The 18,790-nt window shown below is 42.1% G+C and overlaps 1 protein-coding gene across 3 annotated transcripts in view; it reads left to right on the top strand.

Moving 5' to 3' along the window:
- LOC308336777 (uncharacterized protein) overlaps positions 1 to 18,790 on the top strand; it is a 95,537-nt gene extending 76,747 nt beyond the window's left edge. For 2 of the 3 annotated variants that reach the window (XM_080794324.1, XM_080794322.1), the window contains 25 exons: positions 469 to 504; positions 841 to 885; positions 1,392 to 1,454; positions 2,127 to 2,162; positions 2,435 to 2,518; positions 2,740 to 2,805; positions 2,990 to 3,043; positions 3,133 to 3,222; positions 5,011 to 5,046; positions 5,168 to 5,221; positions 6,011 to 6,067; positions 6,488 to 6,547; positions 7,498 to 7,539; positions 8,692 to 8,719; positions 9,565 to 9,633; positions 10,451 to 10,479; positions 10,769 to 10,864; positions 11,428 to 11,572; positions 12,100 to 12,164; positions 13,021 to 13,149; positions 14,020 to 14,067; positions 14,238 to 14,300; positions 14,729 to 14,926; positions 15,676 to 15,791; positions 16,215 to 18,790. In XM_080794324.1, coding sequence (XP_080650450.1) covers positions 469 to 504; positions 841 to 885; positions 1,392 to 1,454; positions 2,127 to 2,162; positions 2,435 to 2,518; positions 2,740 to 2,805; positions 2,990 to 3,043; positions 3,133 to 3,222; positions 5,011 to 5,046; positions 5,168 to 5,221; positions 6,011 to 6,067; positions 6,488 to 6,547; positions 7,498 to 7,539; positions 8,692 to 8,719; positions 9,565 to 9,633; positions 10,451 to 10,479; positions 10,769 to 10,864; positions 11,428 to 11,572; positions 12,100 to 12,164; positions 13,021 to 13,149; positions 14,020 to 14,067; positions 14,238 to 14,300; positions 14,729 to 14,926; positions 15,676 to 15,791; positions 16,215 to 16,416 — 1,911 coding nt within the window. In that variant the 3' untranslated portion in view covers positions 16,417 to 18,790. The remainder of the gene's footprint in view (positions 1 to 468; positions 505 to 840; positions 886 to 1,391; positions 1,455 to 2,126; positions 2,163 to 2,434; positions 2,519 to 2,739; positions 2,806 to 2,989; positions 3,044 to 3,132; positions 3,223 to 5,010; positions 5,047 to 5,167; positions 5,222 to 6,010; positions 6,068 to 6,487; positions 6,548 to 7,497; positions 7,540 to 8,691; positions 8,720 to 9,564; positions 9,634 to 10,450; positions 10,480 to 10,768; positions 10,865 to 11,427; positions 11,573 to 12,099; positions 12,165 to 13,020; positions 13,150 to 14,019; positions 14,068 to 14,237; positions 14,301 to 14,728; positions 14,927 to 15,675; positions 15,792 to 16,214) is intronic. The other variant, XM_080794323.1, reaches the window with a different exon arrangement.

Raw genomic sequence — 18,790 nt, 5'->3', positions numbered from 1 at the left:
CTTAAACGCTTGCATAGTAGACAAAACATGATAAAGTAACCTCTATGGTGGCCAAATGTGCATAAGTTAATGTGTCATTCAAAGTTCTCTCTGGGGTGTCCTTCCAATGGAGATAACGTGCCCTGTAGGGTGTCCAGTTAATGGAGAAAGCAAGTGTCCTCTAGCTGCCCATCACAATATATAAAACAGGATGAAGTGCCCTCTAGGGTGCCATGCCCTTCCAATGGATGAACATGAATGCAGGTGTTTTATAATAGCCGTGTGTAGTAATTATATACTTTTACGTGTGAGTCACATAATAACGATTTAATCTTCACCTGGTCTTGGAACTGTGTCACCTTAAATACATCACAACTTTATGCGTGCTCGTGCCCCACATTTATCATGTTGAGTCCACCATTAGTTGAGCACTATTGTTACTAAGTTCTACATTTAAAAATACCACTTTGGATTTGTTTTTTCCCGCAGGGACCTGCAGGGAACCCTGGCCTTCCAGGACCCAGGGTAAGATTTATAAACTTTACTGACACCAGAGACCTTGTAAAGCTGAATACATAGCTTTAGTAAACATTTCAATGACAATGTTTTGTCATTGGGATATTTCTGCATACAGGCGTGTGTGTGTGTGTGTGTGTGTGTGTGTGTGTGTGTGTGTGTGTGTGTGTGTGTGTGTGTGTGTGTGTGTGTGTGTGTGTGTGTGTGTGTGTGTGTGTGTGTGTGTGTGTGTGTGTGTGTGTGTGTGTGTGTGTGTGTGTGTGTGTGTGTGTGTGTGTGTGTGTGTGTGTGTGCGTGCGTGCGTGCGTGCGTACTATCCATCATAATTGTCTCTCTCTTTACCAGGGTAAAGATGGAACAGATGGTCTCCCAGGGAAACCAGCAGAAAAGGTAGGCTCATTTCTGTTTCCTTATTCATACTCAAAATTGCATTGCAGTGTGACATACATGTGTCAAATTCGGCAGAGCTACTTAATTAGACTTGTAGTTGAGTAACATTTGGTGAGCAACACCAGCACGCACGCAAGTAAAGCAGGGGTCTCTTGTTCCTCACTCTTTCCTTCCCTCTCCCCTCTCTCCATGGCCGCGGGAAGATATTTACAGTAGGAGGTACTGAATGTTCAGTACGGGGTGCGCGCGGGTTAGCACGCGTCGCAAAAATGCGCGTGCACGGGCATTTTCGCGCATTTTCACGTGTAAAAATGGCTTTTACTTTCCCTCTCCACACGCATAAGGGGGGGGGGTCTTTCTCTCTCTCTCTCTCTCTCTCTCTCTCTCTCTCTCTCTATCTGTCCTGTTTCTCTTCCTGTCTTTCTCAGCATGGATTCCTTGCTAATGATGATGAGTGGTCCATCGTGTATTTCAGCTGTAACTTAATTTCTGTTTTCTTCCTGTAGGGGGAGCCAGGTGCTACAGGACAACCAGGGTTCCCTGGGCTGGATGGACTTCGAGGGGCAGAAGTAAGTGGAGGGCTGAATGAGAGTATAGAAAGATACAGACACTAATGAATGAAGACAATTATAGGTGAAATAAAGGATGGCTCAGTGTAAAAAATAAATAACATGGATGGAAGAACAGAAGTAAAACTACTTGTAGTGGCTAATCAACACTATGAACAATAAAACTTAAAAGCCACTAAAAGCACCGGGCAGCGAATCTTACGCAGTTGGTATAGGGAATAAGACCATTGTCCAGTCAAGGCAGCAACATTTGATGGTGTTTATTTTGCTTCTCCAGACACAGTATAAGATGTCATTATGTAACAGTGCTCTCCCTAACCTGCTGGTAAAAAACCATGGACCTTCCCAGTGCTCTCTCACTCCCTGTGTGCTCTCTTAATTAAATAGACTCAGCTGTGAACTGCCCATCACCTTCAAAACAAAAGCTCTATCTGCAACAAAAATAATGGCTGTAAACAAAGCAACTAAACACAGCAACTTAAACAAAAAATAAGAAATGCATTACATATATAACAGAAATACTGAAATAGAAAATGACTGAATATAGCTCCCACACTACTATACAAATCTGATAAATTGAGCTTTCGAATGAGACATCGCCACGAGAGTCTTCGTACAGTCAAATACATGTTTGCAGGTTCATATTTGCTTGTTCTTGTGTCATCTCCACAGGGATCAAAGGGGGAGAAAGGTGATGCAGGACAAAAGGTAAAATGAATGTTAACATTCTAAAATACGTTTGATTTGAAGTGGTTCATTTTCATTCACAGGATTCAGTTCACACCACCATAGTTTTTACCTCATCATAAATCTTAGCTCTGGCATTTAAACAGCCAGTTGCAGTAGCCGATGAATCATTTGTATAAACTATGAACCGTTTCTAAACCTATCCTATTAGGAACTTGACTTTATGATATAATAGATTTACATGTAGATACTGAACGTGTGGATAGATTTTGAAGGGGTCTTCTGTGTGACAGGGATCTCCAGGGCGAGATGGCGTCGGTGTCCCCGGCCCTGCTGGCCCCCCCGGATCCCCAGGACCCATCATCAACCTCCAGGATGTAAGAAACAGTTGCCCCGCTGCCACTTCAACAGCATGATGCCACCTTAACAGAAATTACAACAAAGATGTTGAGATAAAGCTAGTGCAGAAGTCAATGAAAAAAAAGGAGGGGGAGAAAAAATCTTCAATACACATTTAACCTGACAAATGATTTGATTGAATTCAATCAGTTTTGACACATGAACTGTATGTTAACTTTCCATCATCTTGCCTGTCCAGCTCCTGCTTAACGACACAGATGGTGCATTCAATTTCTCGGGGATTTTTGAACCTCAGGGACCAGCAGTGAGTATCTGCCGCAGACTTCATTTCTTAATCATAACTTGGATTAATTATTAGTTCACCACAGTGAAACATGTTCTCAAAACCAATGTACAATTGTCAATAACTGTAGATACTACTGTAGCACAGTAGCAAGGTGTACACAAGGAGATCAGTGAACATTGTGACGATACTGAATACTTTGCAGGGTCCAAAGGGGGACATTGGGTTGCCAGGCGTCCAGGGACCTCCGGGGTTAAAGGTCAGTGTGTTTTCTTACCTTTGGCTCGTCCGGACCGCACGTCCATTCGACACTTGGTTAATTTGATATTGTTTCGTGTGTCGGCGCAGGGCGAAAGAGGGGAACCAGGCCTCGTCATCGCAGCAGACGGTTCTGTGATGTCAGGCCTCGAAGGAGCAATGGGGCCACAAGGAAACAAGGTGCTTATCAATATATAAATGTATAGATATCATATCTCATTGGCCGCTGCTGTTCATTGAAGCAATGCATCATCATCGATAGGCGGACGTCATATTTTGAGTGGAAGCCGCGCATTCTAATCAATATGTTTGACCCAAGTTATTGTCTACTGAAGCAGGGAGGTTTCTCCTCTATTAAAACCCATCATAACTCACTGGATTCTCAACCGATTTTCATGCGGTTTGGTTGGTTATAAATGTCCAGTAGGTTACATATTATGTATACTCACAGAGTTACAAATGGATATACAGTATGAACACTAGAGGTGGACACAAAGTAGGCTACTGTAGATTTACTGCAACTGAAGTATTTCTTTAAAGAATCTTACTCGAGGACTACCGGTAGATTTAACTTTTTTTACTTATGACGACTTTATATGAAGTTTGTCGTTACTCGTTACTTTTTAGCATCGCTTTGAAGTAAGCTGTTGAATTCCTTTTCTTTTCTAAACCTGCGATTGGCCTCATGCTGTGTTCCTAACAGGAAATCACAGTAGCCTACCCGCTCTCAATAATGGATGTATTCAAATTGTCAACGAATTAGATGACTTCGGTTCGGCATTCGGTGGTAATAGTGACGGAGGGGTGGACACTTTTTTTACATTTACCTAGCTAGCTGTGATCGACCTGTCAATCATATGACTACCTGCCTCTCCATCCTGTGAATGGCTTTTAGTCCATTTGAATTGATAGAATGGTGCATTTATCCAAGGCGCTTTACATAGATTGTGCATTACATTTAATTCACCCATTCACTCACACATTCATACACCAATGATGGAGGAAACCATGCAAGGCACCAACCTGCTCAGGGGTTCAGCGTCTTGCTCTCAAGGTCACTTTGACACTAACTCTGGGGGAGCCCGGGTTTGAACTGGCGACCTTGCAGTTCCCATCCGGCCACTCTACCCCTGAGCCACCGCCATTTCACCATTCTGCTCAAACTAGGGGAATGAACAGAAGTTTGAAACTAGCTTCTACTGAAGTTAAATAAGGACTTCTTCTTAAAGTCTGAAATCTCTGAATAGTTTGACCAGGCTCAGACTTCTCATCTGGTTTCAGAGAGTTACAGGGTCCTGTAACGGTATTCAGAAAACAATAAAGCAATGTGTTAATATTAAAAAATTACTTTTACTTTTGAATACTGAGCAAATAATTTAACTCAAGTACAACTTGCACCCATACATCCAAACAGAAAAGTCCTATCTGAATGCATTCAACGTCGTCAAATGACATTAAACAAATTTTGCCACTCAATTTGCCACTCACTTTATGCATGCGCATACCCTCTATATTTGACCAGGTGTATCTGTACTTTGACTCAAGTAATGGGGTTGTGCACTTTGCACATTTATATATATCGTCTCGATCCAAAACTTTTTCCAATGTGCATTACATTCACACACGAAACCATGCAAGGCATCAGGAGCACTAGAGGGTTTGGCGTCTTGCTCAAGGACACTTCAAAACTAAGTCAGGGGAGTCGGAGGATTGAACCGGAAACCTTCCTTTTCCCAAGCGGCCACTTCAAATCAAATCAAACTTTATTTATTCAAGCACATTTAAAAACGACTTTTGCCATCGACTAAAGTGCTGTACAGGTCAAAAATAGGCATGAACAGTGAGGATTCGCAGTGTGTCAGTTCATATCAACCACCAGCCAAGAACTAGTAAAGCTTAATCATGAAGTTGATTTGATACTATAGAGAGAAATGAATAAATAAGTTGCTCATTGTGTTCTGTCTGCAGGGAGACGTTGGTGTACTTGGACCGCCAGGTCCTCTGGTGAGTCTTTAAGGGCAACAGAATCTTCGCTTTGCATGTTTGTAATCAGTTTTTTTGAATACACCAACACCAACACAATGCTTTGAAACTAGTAATCACTGAACGTGTCTGATTCTAACAGGGACCTATCGGACCACCTGGAACGAAGGGAGAATTTGGCTTTCCTGGCCGTCCAGTAAGTACTAGTCACACAATAAACATATAATATTTTATCCCTGTTGATTTATGATACAAACTGTTCCTGTTGCAACAGAAACCAACATTACAGCCCCATTTACATTTTAGGCAGGCACGTTGGAGTCAGACTTTTAGATTAAAAAATATATATATGTCATCCTGGCCGTTTCACTCACTGACAATATCGCAGAGACAGCTTGTTTATTTTTGGACCACAATGCTTAAAGGTAGAGTAAGTGATTTCACTTAATTCAAATATCACTTATTTTTTTGTTTTGTTGTCATAATCCTCTCTACTATAGAGTGTGCTGACCATATAAGGAGTTCCTCCCTGTCCCCAGTTAACCCCTGGGGGTCAAAAAACCTTAGGTTTCGTTTTTGACTCTCTATCCTGATTGGACGAAGGCTTAGGTCCCACAGCCAAAAAACGAAACCTAAGGTTTTTTGAGTGAAATCACTGAATATACCTTTAAGATGACCCCATGTTATTCTCCATCGAAAGATTACTTCCGCGAACCAGGGGATGAGCGAGTGACATCAGGACTTCGGCGCTCTATTAGTACTGGTCATAATGGCACAGGGCGTATGCCACACACATGACTGACATGTAGAACACGGTGTACACAAAGATGCATTGGAACGGGTGCAACATAAGGCAAGACAATGCAGTAATCTTTGGCCATCTATCGACTGGTAGATGCAGCACTTTGGGAAGAAACAAGTAGTACGATTAGTGTTTTTTTTACACAGTGATGCTTTTTGCCTGACGTCTCTTGTCTTTGAACAGGGTCGGCCAGGTCAACTGGGACCTAAAGGAGAAACGGGCGAATCCACGGGCCTGCCGGTGAGTCAACAACAGCCCAAAACAGCCCTAACACTAAACCAATAAACACAGCGATTCCCAACCTGTGTTAAGGGGGTCAGATGGGTGGGCCGCAAATGCTATTAAGACTTTCCAGAAAACGTTGGGAACCACTGCGATAAATAAACATTCCCTAAAATGCCTCTTTCATATACAGTATTATTTGAGTTGGTGGGGGAAAAAACAACCAAATAGAAGCAGTCTTTTGTTTCTTTAGAACAGTATAGAAAGGCAGGAAGCTGAGGGCAGAGCCAACCCAGGCCGCCATCATGTGCTGGACACACACACACACACACAGCCCCAATTGTCCGGCCGTGACCCACTTTTTGACCCATTTATTTATTTTTAAGGTATACATGCATGTTTCTGTCTTTAATTCTCTCTCTCTCTCTCTCTTTTCAGGGTCGCCCTGGCCCACCGGGTCGCCCAGGTCGCCCAGGACCGTTGAACTGTCCCAAAGGAGTAAGTGTATATATAAAAAACACATGCCGAGCGCTTGACACACACATTGTCATGTGTGTGCTTTCATACTTCCCTCCTTGCATTCATCCATATCTCCCTTCCTCCATCCACACACACACACACACACACAGTGTCACACCCTTTACAGATACCATTCATCCCTCCTTCCTTCCCTCCATCCACCCCTCTCTCTATACTCCCCCCCCCCCCCCCCCCCATACATCCTTTCCTGTACGTAGGCTTGTTTTTCTTTTCGACCACATATTGTTGAGAATGTAATTTGAGATCAAATATTATTTAAACAAGACTGCTGCTTGGGTTCATTGTTTACTTTCAATATACAGATTGTTATTTTGAGTTTATAGTTTAGATTGGTTCTCTTGGGCGCCACACTGTCTCTCTCTGCATTCTATGTATACCGGCGTAAATAGTGTGGCGGTGAAATGTATATCCTCTTGTCTATATCAATGTTTCTAAAAAGTGGGGCCTGGGGAGTCCCAGGGTTCCTTGAGGGGGCTAAGGGGACGATTCATACTCCTATTTTAGAGCCGAATAAAAGTCGGTTCGGCGCTGTAGAGCCTACAATGTGACGTCATTTGAGGTTCGGGGGGGGGGCGGGTATCGTCCTAAAGTCGGCTCTGTGGTGCTACTGAAAATTTCTGACGAGCCGAAGTCATTTCGGCACTGCAGCGCCGAAACAGCGGTAAAATAGGAGTATGAATCGGCCCTTACAGGTGGACCCTCGCAGTTCTGTAACTCTGAGAGCGTACAAATGGAAATGGAACCACATGGACCCTATAAGAGGGTCCATTCGGTTTGTACATTTGTACCGTCTCAGAGCTATGGCGGTCCTTGGAATTAAAAGGTTTGAGAACCACTTCTATCCACGTCTATATCATGTCATGATGTCATTCTTCACTGTCTCCTTCTCTGCTGCGTGTCCTGTGTAGACCGTGTTCCCCATCCCTCCCAGACCCCACTGCAAGAAGACCGTGAGTACTAAAGTAGACTTTATAGAACAATGGATTCATCTTCTTTCAGCCTTTTATACAGCCTGTGCAATTACAATTATCCGTTAGACATACACAACTCACATTCACAATAATTAATTTAATTTGCAATGACGACATACATGTTCACAATATTGTGCAGCCGGAGAGACTTGAATCACCGCGCTGGACCTTGACCACTGAACGACCCCAAGACTGCAAGAGTGCAGACTATTATTGCTCATGACCAAAATGTAGTTTGGGGTGGCCTTAAATGGCCAGTCATCTGGCATGTTTATCTTAATTGACTGTGTCTGTGATTCACTGTGTACTTGACTTTACTGCCGACCAGTTTCCAAAACATACAGTGGTTTGTTTGGTCATGGAGGAAGCCAGAGTTTTTCCATTCAATTCGGTGTAGTATAGAAACTAGCCTGCAGGGACTTGATTTGAGATAATAACACACACTGACACGCTTTATTGTGCTACTGCTGTCATTGGTTTTCTGACATTTCCGATTGCATTGTGTTTTTACTTTACCAAGTGGAGAAAACGTCGATTCACAATGTTCTTCTTTTATTTTGCTCTTTCTAAACTTTTGAGTAGCCCATTATTTTTTTGTACCCCCTTATTCTCCACAATTTAGTCCTTTTAATGCCAATTAATTCCTCAGTATCCTGACTCACGTGCCAGTGAGGAGGACAGATGATGACACATCTTCCCTTATGGGGGTCGTCCATGGTGCATCATCTTCTTTGATGGGGCCCTAGCGGGCCAAATACATCAAGGGTTGTCCTTGATGTGAAAATGTTTGGGAACCATTGTTGTGCAGACACAAGCAGCGAAATTGACGTACGGCCTTGGTGGCCAGTGTAGCGTCTATGTATGTCTTATGTTGCATGGTGACAGTCATGGTTCCGTATACATTTTCTCTTGACGAATAGACAAATCTATTATGTCACCGGCACTAACGTAATTTAGTCATAACTTAGCGCTGTTATTATTCATACAACTGTAGGTTGATCAAATCATTAATTTCACTGTAATCGTTTATCTGAAGCATACAGATAGAGATAGAGTGCAGACTCACTTAACTGCAGGTTTTTTGTTTTAATATTAAACATCCTTTAATGTGTGTTTGTTTCATTTGCACAGCTGTCCCCCAATGGAACCATTGAAACTGGTAGGTTGGAATATGAACCCTTTCTGTGTTTAGGGTCGTGAGGCATTGCTTCTCGTGTTTCATCTTTCAGTTTGAAGTACATTTACATTGTTGTAACAAATTTGATGGCAATCCACCTAGATTTTGACATAAGTAAGTAAGTAAGCCTTGCCGATCCTATCTCGTGTATCTTTAGCGTGAGGCAGTTTGATGTACAAGTATACCTCCTGGACATGACGCTAGTATGGCATAGGGACTAAGCCCCAATCCAACCCTTGATGCTAAGTGCCAAGCAGGGAGGCACTGGGTCCCATTTTTAGAGTCTTTTGTATGACCCGGCAGGGGATCGAACCACGACCTCCCAGTCTCAGTGCGGACATTCTAACCACAAGGCCACTGAGTATAGATTTTGAGATACTGTGTGCATATGGTACTGTTGTTGGCCTGTGGCTGGTGTTAGACGGAAGGCCTTGGTGAGACCTTATTACGGTGCATATCTTCCGGGGAGCATGAATAGCTAATGTCAGGGTAATGGAAATAGGTATTAAATAGGTTTTTGCCTTTAGGTGGCGCTATAGGAAAGGTAATGGGGTCCCTGATAGTCTAGAAAATATGATTTTATATTTTGTTGCTGTCGGGCAGAAACCTTGTATCTCCATATTTAAAAGTTTTGCCCCTAGACAGGGACTAAAGTCTCACCTGGAGTTGCAGGGCTTAGAGATGTTGACCTTTCTTGCCTATAGGTTATACATTTAATATTGTAAATATATAAGAATATAATAATAGTAAGTACAATTTTCTTCCATAGTATGTGTTGTAAATTGGATTATGAAGGATATTTGCTTACGGTAATTCCTCCCCTGCAGGGAACTGTCAGACGGGTGCTAAGGGAGATCAGGGAGAGAGAGGTCTGCCCGGATTACCTGCTCCGCCAAGTAAGTCAACGCTTTTATATTTGAGGCCAGCGGTTCCCAACCTGTGGGCTGTGAGGATCCCCCCCAAATTCACCCCCTAAACACTAAGATTCTATTGATAATATAACAGTGTACAAAATGTATCTAAAAAGGTATATACTACATTAATTCCATTGATCCAAGCTGGGACGCAGCTGATTGATTGATCGTTAGAATAAACATGCTCTGAAAATGCCCACATCTGGAACACGTGTGTGTGTGTGTGTGTGTGTGTGTGTGTGTGTGTGTGTGTGTGTGTGTGTGTGTGTGTGTGTGTGTGTGTGTGTGTGTGTGTGTGTGTGTGTGTGTGTGTGTGTGTGTGTGTGTGTGTGTGTGTGTGTGTGTGTGTGTGTGCGTGCGTGCGTGCGTGCGTGCGTGCGTGCGTGCGTGCGTGCGTGCGTGCGTGCGTGTGTGTGCGCGCACGCGCATGTGTTGGAGGTGAAAAGAAGTGTAGTACTTCTTGGGCTTGAGATCAATCCAGCTGCACTAAATACCCTCTCCCAGGCAGCAGGTAGACCGTATGTAGAGCTGTGTTTAACTTGAGTGACAAGTTGATTGCAGAGAATATGTAGAATGGCCCACGTACGTACGTCTCCAGCTGAAAATGGCATATATGCATCCGTCAACATTACCGCCGACTGCCTGTGAGTCATTTCCGTTCAGAGTGACTTTAATGCATCCTTTGTTGAGAGCAGAGTGCCGGGATTGGAAAACTAATTTAACTTCAAAGCTATGTGCTAAAAAGTAATAATAAAAATGGGGGAAAAAAATAGAAATGATTTGCTTTGTCTCCTGTTAGATCATGTGGGTCCCTTGGATGCCAGTTGGGTAAGTGTGGAAAAAAGATCACTTCAATAAAACATTTTTACATTTATTTATTTTTTCTTCTTCTTATTTTTTGCTGCCTGACCTTGGTTTAGGTAAAGAAAAACTAAACTGTGTGATTTTCTGTGTGTGTGTGTGTGTGTGTGTGTGTGTGTGTGTGTGTGTGTGTGTGTGTGTGTGTGTGTGTGTGTGTGTGTGTGTGTGTGTGTGTGTGTGTGTGTGTGTGTGTGTGTGTGTGTGTGTGTGTGTGTGTGTGTGTGTGTGTGTGTGTGTGTGTGCGCGCGCACGCCAGCAGCAGGGAGAGAAAGGTTACCAGGGCATCAAGGGAGAGAAGGGGGAAGCTGGGTTACAGAGCCATCCAGGTATCCCTGGGCGCCCGGGGCCAGTGGTGAGTCACAATTAATCAAAACAGAAGATAATACATTCGTGTTTCATCCAATCAGTACCCATTTATTTAATTTGATAGTGTTCCAGTTTCAATTTTGTTCAGCTCATTTCTTCTTTGTGTCTTCCAATTTCACTTGTTTTGTCCTGTAGGCTATTGAAATGAAATTGGTATGTTTACCAAAGAGCTGACGAGGCACTCTATTATTGCAGAATATAGAGCAATGAAACACTTATTGTAACAAAGAAATATCACTTAACCCATTTTGGGGCGGGAACCCCTTTTGGTGTTAGCATCATGTTATGCTTTACCTATTGAAAAATCAATGGACATTTTTAGAATCTGATCTCAGGTCTAAATGGGTTAAGGTCCACATTATTATAATGATAAGAAGAAGAAGAATGCTACGGTTTAGTAGCAAGAGTGTGGCATTCTGCCACACTCTTTACAGAATATCTGGAACGCATCTTTATAGTTTGAGACCCACTTCCACTTGAGGTCACGGGAGGTGCAGACAATCAATACACGCAATATACGTAAGCTAACATTTGAACTGTGTTTCTCAGGGACCTAAAGGAGACTCTGTGGTGGGGCCTCCGGGCCACCCCGGGGTACCCGGCTCCCCAGGGATTCCAGGCTACGGCAGATCAGGTACCCCTGGGCTTCCTGGACCACCCGGCGCGCCCGGACCTCCGTCCAGATATGGCTCAGGTATTCATCAGCCCTGCGTTAAAGTCGACAAATCATGTGGCAACCCATTCAGGACGGAAACCCCTTTTGGTGTTTTAAGCATTATGTTATACTTTAGCAACAAAAGAAAATTGACCGTGAAAATGTGGCGCAAATCTTTGAATATATATTCTTTCACAGCAAACGTTTTTAACTCAAATCTTTGCTGCTGGGTGTCCCTGGAACAACATATTTTCAGATGGGGATCCGCGGCCAAATACAGATAATTCTGGGGGTCCTTGACATGAAAAGGGTTGAGCACCACTGACATATAAGAAACAGAGGTTTTTCCTGAAAACTGATTTAGAAGACATTTGTTGAATGGGTTAAAAGGCAAAATAAGAAAGAATAGCGTAGTTGCTCCCACCTGTATCGGCGCGTACCAAAAATAGCCGATCTACAATCTCTACAAGACATCACATCGCAGCTTGTACAAAGGCTATTTTCAGTCGAGTTAGGCAATAATCAGTCAAATGGATCAGTGATCTACAGGTGTTTTTGTTTGACAGCTGTGACCATTGCTGGACCTCCTGGACCTGTCGGACCCGCTGGACCTCCCGGTAACTCTGCTGGTGTAAGTGAACCTGCTAATTATTATTATTATTATTATTTGTCAATCAGTACTAAGAACATATCGTTGCTGTCGGAAGGAAACCTCCTGGCATAAAGCAGTGCTATTGAACACCCTTTACGTCTGTGTGTTGTTTTCGAAAAATATTGAACCAATGGAAAGTAGTAAAAAAGTGCTTTGGACAAAACCTCTTAACTCCATTGGACCCTCATAATGTCTGCTAAAGCAACTAACTCCACCACCTCTCCCCCTCTCATGGAAGTGATTGACAATATATAAAGTTACAACACCAACTTTGATGAGGCAGTATTGCTTTGTTTTCTTTCTTGGTTTTCTTTGTTTCCTGAAAAATGAACATTTTGGAGGTTTCCTCCAGACAGCAGAGATATCCAAAGGGGCGGTGGAAACGGAATGGGAAAACATTGCATTCGCAATCGAGTCTGATTCACATATAGATTGTAGTTTTGCAACGTCCTGGTAAGGACGTATCAATTATTTTGCTGCTTTACCATAATGTCCATAACTTTTGACTCAACCACCGATCTGACCGACTTCGCTCCATGCACCACATTCCCTCGTATCCTCTGCGATACATGTGCCGAATTGATCGGTCGGGCAGTTCTGTGTATTTTGTGAATCTATAGAAGCATATGAAGTGTTCTTTTAACAATCTTAATAATAATAATAATAATACATTTTATTTATAAGGCGCCTTTCAGGGCACTCAAGGTCACCGTACATTTTAAAAATAGTACAAAAACACATATTGGCAGTTCTTTTCAGTTATGTAGTGATAGGATTTTATATAACAGTGAGTGTTTGGCTTTTGTAAACGCTCCCGTCTCTTGTTGTCTCTTAGCTGCGGACATTCTCGACCAAGGAAAGCATGATGCAACACACGCTCAGGGACGCAGACGGGACTCTGACCTTTGTCTCCGGGACAGCAACGTTGTTCATCAAGGTTCCTCAGGGATGGAAAGAGATCCAGGTATGTAGTAGTAGTAATGCAATGGAGGAAAATAATTTCAGCAACACATGGAATGCAGACAATGTAGAAACGTACACATTCCAGCATATGGCCTTCATCATCAGAGTTGAATTGTTGAATTACTTCTTCACTGGGTGAAGTTGTACTTCTAATACACTTCACTTCAAGGGAAAAGGCCGGCTCAACTCTTGTCTTATAAAGGTTCAGGCGTGTGCTGAAGAGAACATATAGAAAATTTATAAAATCCGCACTCTTCGTCAGTGTCAAAATATTTTGACACTAACGAAGGCCTGCGCGCCGAAAAGCGCTTGTCTGTCTGGTATGACTGCTGCTTGCGGAGCACTGTCATTATTAAACAAAGACTCTTACTCGACTGAGAGTGCGGATTTTATTCATTTCCTATAACTTCTAATACACTGACAGCAAGTTCATAAGAATAAAATGACATGAATTATTTTCGGCATTTCTTGCAACCTTCACATTTCTTTTTTTCAAAGTAGCTGAACATCGCAGCGCCACAATCAGATCCACAATCACCATTCTAGCACGATATACAGCGGGCAGCAGGCAACGTCGCATCGACTATAACATAATTTTGTCCATAGAGAAATGTTTTGGTTTTAGATAGATGAAAATAAATTGACTTTTGAAGTATGCTGCCAGTTTAAGTGCAGGGACAGTACCAAGATTAATTATATGAGTCGGTTATTAGCTAATTATGATGACTGGTAATGTATGTCTTTATACTAACAGCTTTATCATACATTTATATCAACTTTATTTATTATATGAATTTAGGCTTCGACCAACATGGTAACAGACATGCATATGTACCATTGTAATGTTCCTGCTTTGTCTTTCTTTCCCTAGCTTGGCAATCTGATCTACCTCCCAAATAACATTATTCCACAAGACGAGGTATTGTACATGTTCATTTAATGGAACTTAATTCCCAAACATTGATTCATGTAGAACTGTTTCCAAACCGTGACAAACTGACCAAATAAAATGTAGTTTTTTTGTTGTTCACTTAACATGTTAATTGACAGCCAAAGTTTGAATTGCATTTTTCTGTTGTACATGTTCAGCCTCGACCGGCACAACACACAAGAGGTGACGTAATGGAAAGAATACCTTCAGTTAAAGACAGGGTGAGTCCCAAAACACTGTGGCTTTCTCCATCTGTTTTTATCTTATGCAGCCCAATACTAATCCCAATACTTCTGGATCTTGACCCCCAAACTGATGTGTATTTGGCCACAGACCCCCATTTGAAAATATTTTGTGCCAGGGAGCCCCATAATAGAAGACTTCAGAAAAAGGTTATATAGCCGGTATACAAGCTCGCAATGTGTTGCGATGCCACATGTTCTGAGCTATTTTAGAATAGCCTAAAGCTCAAATAGGACTAAAGTGTTTAAACTCTTCCTCGTTTTTCTGGGGACCCCCTGGAACCTGCGCCCCATACCCCCACTTTGAGAACCAGTGACGTAAAAGCGAGAAATTATACTCAACAAGACCCGAAGTGTGGTTGTTCAGACAACACTATTTGACGCCAGCCTTGCTCTGTCCCTCACAGCTGAACCTGGTGGCCCTCAACCAGCCCCACTCCGGGGACATGATGGGCCTGGACACCGCCGATCGCATGTGTTACGAGCAGGCCAAGGCCATGGGCCTGCAGCCTAACTACCGCGCCTTCATCTCCTCCCACAGACAAGACTTGGTCCACGTGGTCTACCCTGGCTTCCGCAGCACACTGCCCATCACCAACCTCAGGGTAAGGCCTAGTGCTAACCTCTTTGACTGCCTTTTGTTTGTTTGTTTGGTTTCTTGATTTGTAATGTTGCGCAGGCAGTTATGAGTTATGAGTAATGGAGGAGTATGAGGGAATAGATTCAGTCTAAGCCCCTGTAGTAAAAAACAAAACTCTCCCCATGGGCTAATGACACAAAAACAACAACCTGGTGAAGAGCGTTCCTGTTAGCATTCTTTTAAAGCTGTTTTTAACTCTGCATCCTCTGCCTCCATTGTTTTGAGTGTTCGGATCTCTTCATTCCCGTTGATCCATTAAGCACCATAAGTTCACTTTTTAATATTTAATTTAGTTATTTTATGTTTTTACAGTTGTGTAGAGGTCATCTGGTTATTCCAATCTTTTATTTTAATGATATCCCAAAGGTCCCAGAAACATTCTTGTAAAAAAAAAAGTTATTATATATTTTTTTCTTTAAAACCTTTGTTTAAAATCATTGTGATACTGATAAATAGAAACGTATAGTACACTATGTTACTGTAGTTCCATTGATCCAAGCCAGTTAAGCTTCGATTGATAAATTAACATTAACATTAAATTAACATGCTGGCTGCCATGTTAAGTGGTCAAATGGGTGGGCCGCAATTGCTTTTAGACATTTTCAAGTGGGCCCTATGATCCAGAAAAGGTTGAGAGCCTCTGCTTTAAGTAACACACCCAACAACTGTGTGTATCTCTGCTTTGAACCCTGTGCCTAATGATTGTGTTGTCAGGGAGACGTGATGTTCAGGAACTGGCAGGAGATGTTCAACGGCATGGGATCACCCATCAACGCCAGGATCCCCATCTATTCCTTCGATGGCCGGGACGTACTAGCAGACCCCTTCTGGTCAGTTTAAATTGTCTGGCTTTCATTGCTTGTAGATACGCTATTTTTGCACACACCGCGATAGTATATGTGGTTAATAACCAGAATAATACATGTAGTCGCTCATAAACAATATATTCGCACATTGTTTGTTTTCGTCATATGTTTTTGTCATGTATATATAAATATATATATATATATATATATAGAGAGAGAGAGAGAGACAGAGAGAGAGAGAGAGAGAGAGAGAGAGAGAGAGAGAGAGAGAGAGAAAGTTAAAGGAATTATCAGACAAAAAAAACCCTGCTTGGTTCTGAATGTCTATTTCGGTATATTTTCGGGTTATTGCCCAGCTCTACTGTCTTACTCTACCTACCCACGTGTCCATCCATCTACTCCTCTATGGTGACATTGACCTTGTGTTTTCTCCATGCACTTGGCCAGGCCCCATAAGACCATGTGGCACGGCTCCAGCAGCAGAGGTCTACGCGTGTTGGACCGCCACTGTGAGGCGTGGAGGAACGACCACGTGTCCATCACGGGCCTGGCGTCCAGCCTCACCACCGGACTACTCCTGGGCCAACAGACGCGCAGCTGTTCCAACCAGTTCATCGTCCTCTGTATCGAAACCCATAAAAACTTGTAGGAAACACCCACGGCCCCCCAGAACTAGAAGAAAAAACAACAACAACACAGAAACACTGTACCGTTTCTGCTATACACTATTGGTTCTCAACATAAAGTCTGGGGACCACCAGGGGTCCAAATAGACCCTTACGGATCTTGTAACTTGTAGATAAACAAGCACTGATCATTTCTTCAGTGTAGATTGGGGTTTGAGCCTAGTTAAGTTGATTCTTTGCTTTTTTTAGTTTCAAGGACCCCAGTTTGATATGCATTAGGCCACAGAACCCCATTCTTTTCTTCTTTGGGACGCTAATCTACACTGTGAAATCCTTAGTGTCAATTTAACTCTTGAGAGTTACAGACACGCATGGGTCCATTTGGACCGCTGGGCGGGCCCCAGACCAAAAGTCGAGAATCACTGCTCTACACAGTAAAAAAAAGAAAAAAGCTGTGATCGCGTCCTGTATGTTTCAAAAAGGTCAAAAGTCAAAGCTATAAGGTTTAGCTTTTATATGAACAGAATGTCAGGGTGCATTCTCACACCCCTTGTGTCAAAAGGGTGAGGGGTTTGGGACAGAATTTGACTATGCCTCACGGGTCTCAAGTCCGGGTTGAGAGTGAGAACAGCTCTTCCGCATTCCATTGTGGGCGGAGTGTTTGTGGGACAATGAAAAAAAATGGCACACGACAGGGAGATCCCTGTCTCATTCAACGGGTGATGATGCATTGTCGGATTTTGCAACAATTTGTCACTATATAGTATGACTTGAGAGTGAGAATATGTTGGGAGTGGGACACAATACTTTGAACTGTTACTCCTCTTTCACTGTGTAGGGCAGCTATGAGGCTTTGATGTAAATCACTTGGGAAAGGTGTAAATATACATCGTGCTGATTCAAGACCAAGACCAAGACTCCATGTTCTTTGAAAGGATATGTCATTCCATGTTCATTTCATGTTGCCCAATGCTTTTTCAGCTGCACTAGTGGTTCTCAACTCTGGGCTTGCAAACTAAACTACAACCATACTAATACATTTTCATTTTAAAATGAAAACAAACTAGTGTAGGCGTGTACTAAGAATACTTTAATCTTCTGTTTTACAAAGTATTTCAATTAGTTCATTGTTCAGAACATGTCAAAGCAAAGACTGGTTGTACTGTTCTAAATTACACCCGTTAATATTAACCATGGATTTTGAAACGTTTTAAATGTTTTATTGTATTAATTGCCTGTGTGGTTCAGAAATTGTGGAAAGTGTGTTGATGTGTGTGATTTGTGGAGATTATCTTGTTGAAAAAATAATGTTAATATAAACATAAGCTTTTGTTTGTCACAGAGCTTCATTTCTTAATTTATCCAAACCCCAATGCAAAAATGGATCTGTGGTGGGAACCCATTGTGGGAATAGCTGCCGAGTTGGTCTACAAAAACATGTCTTGTCTGCAAGCACTCTGTTACGGCCAATTCATGCTTTGAGTGACAAGTTTTGAGTGACGTGTCTCACTACGTTCTGAGATTTGAGGATTCATACTGTCTGCGACTCGCCGACAGCCTCCCAACAAAATGCAAAGAAGAAGAAGAAGCTTACCTTTTCTTCACTGTGACACTGTCCGTGGACGTCCTCCGCGACTCACTCCCTTCACGCGACATGTTGTTCCACACTTGTTGCTCAAAGCATAATTTGGGTTATGGGAAAGCATAAAAACTCCTGGGTCCCCAAGGATTAGAGTTGAGAACCACTGAGCAGATGTCAAAGGACTGTTGTGATCCAACTCTGAAGGATGACATACATTTTGTTTACAGGTTGTCTTTAAGTGTTTTCTTACAATTACTTCAAATTTCAGAGGACATTTTATCCAGGGCCAATTTTACACCCCCTCCATCCAACAATGGAACAGCCAGACAACCAGTATTGCTACCAAAGTAATTTTGATGCACTGTATTTCTGTTTTTGTTTATTGTTCAATTTCTTTAGTTTTTTTTGTTTTCATACATCTAATGTCACACCTTAGCAGTACTCAGTAGACTATTTAATTTAAATTCAATGATTTATTTATACCATGACCGCACATAACATGAAATCAGAAGATTAAAATTAAGAATGTAATTTATCATTTGTTGTTTTGTCAATGTGACTGTTAATTTTCTTTTTCTATTCCACTTTTTGAGTCTTGATATGTCTGTTTATAATGTTTTTTTTGTAAGATGTGTAAGGAATTATTTTGAGGAAATGTTTATAGAAGCAGTCAAAACTACATTCTAAGTGTACAGACACAAAACAAAAACAAAAAAATGTTCATACAACATTTTGACATTTTCTAAGGCAGAACAGAGAGCATATGTTTTGTATAAATATCGATGCTTTGTTGAATAAAGTTTTCTTTTCATAAA

Source organism: Protomyctophum bolini (genome assembly GCF_963924005.1).
Source record: "Protomyctophum bolini genome assembly, chromosome: 21".
Classification (NCBI taxonomy): Eukaryota; Metazoa; Chordata; class Actinopteri; order Myctophiformes; family Myctophidae; genus Protomyctophum; species Protomyctophum bolini.
The sequence above is the reverse complement of the archived record's forward strand: the minus strand, read 5'-3'. Positions and strand labels throughout refer to the sequence as shown.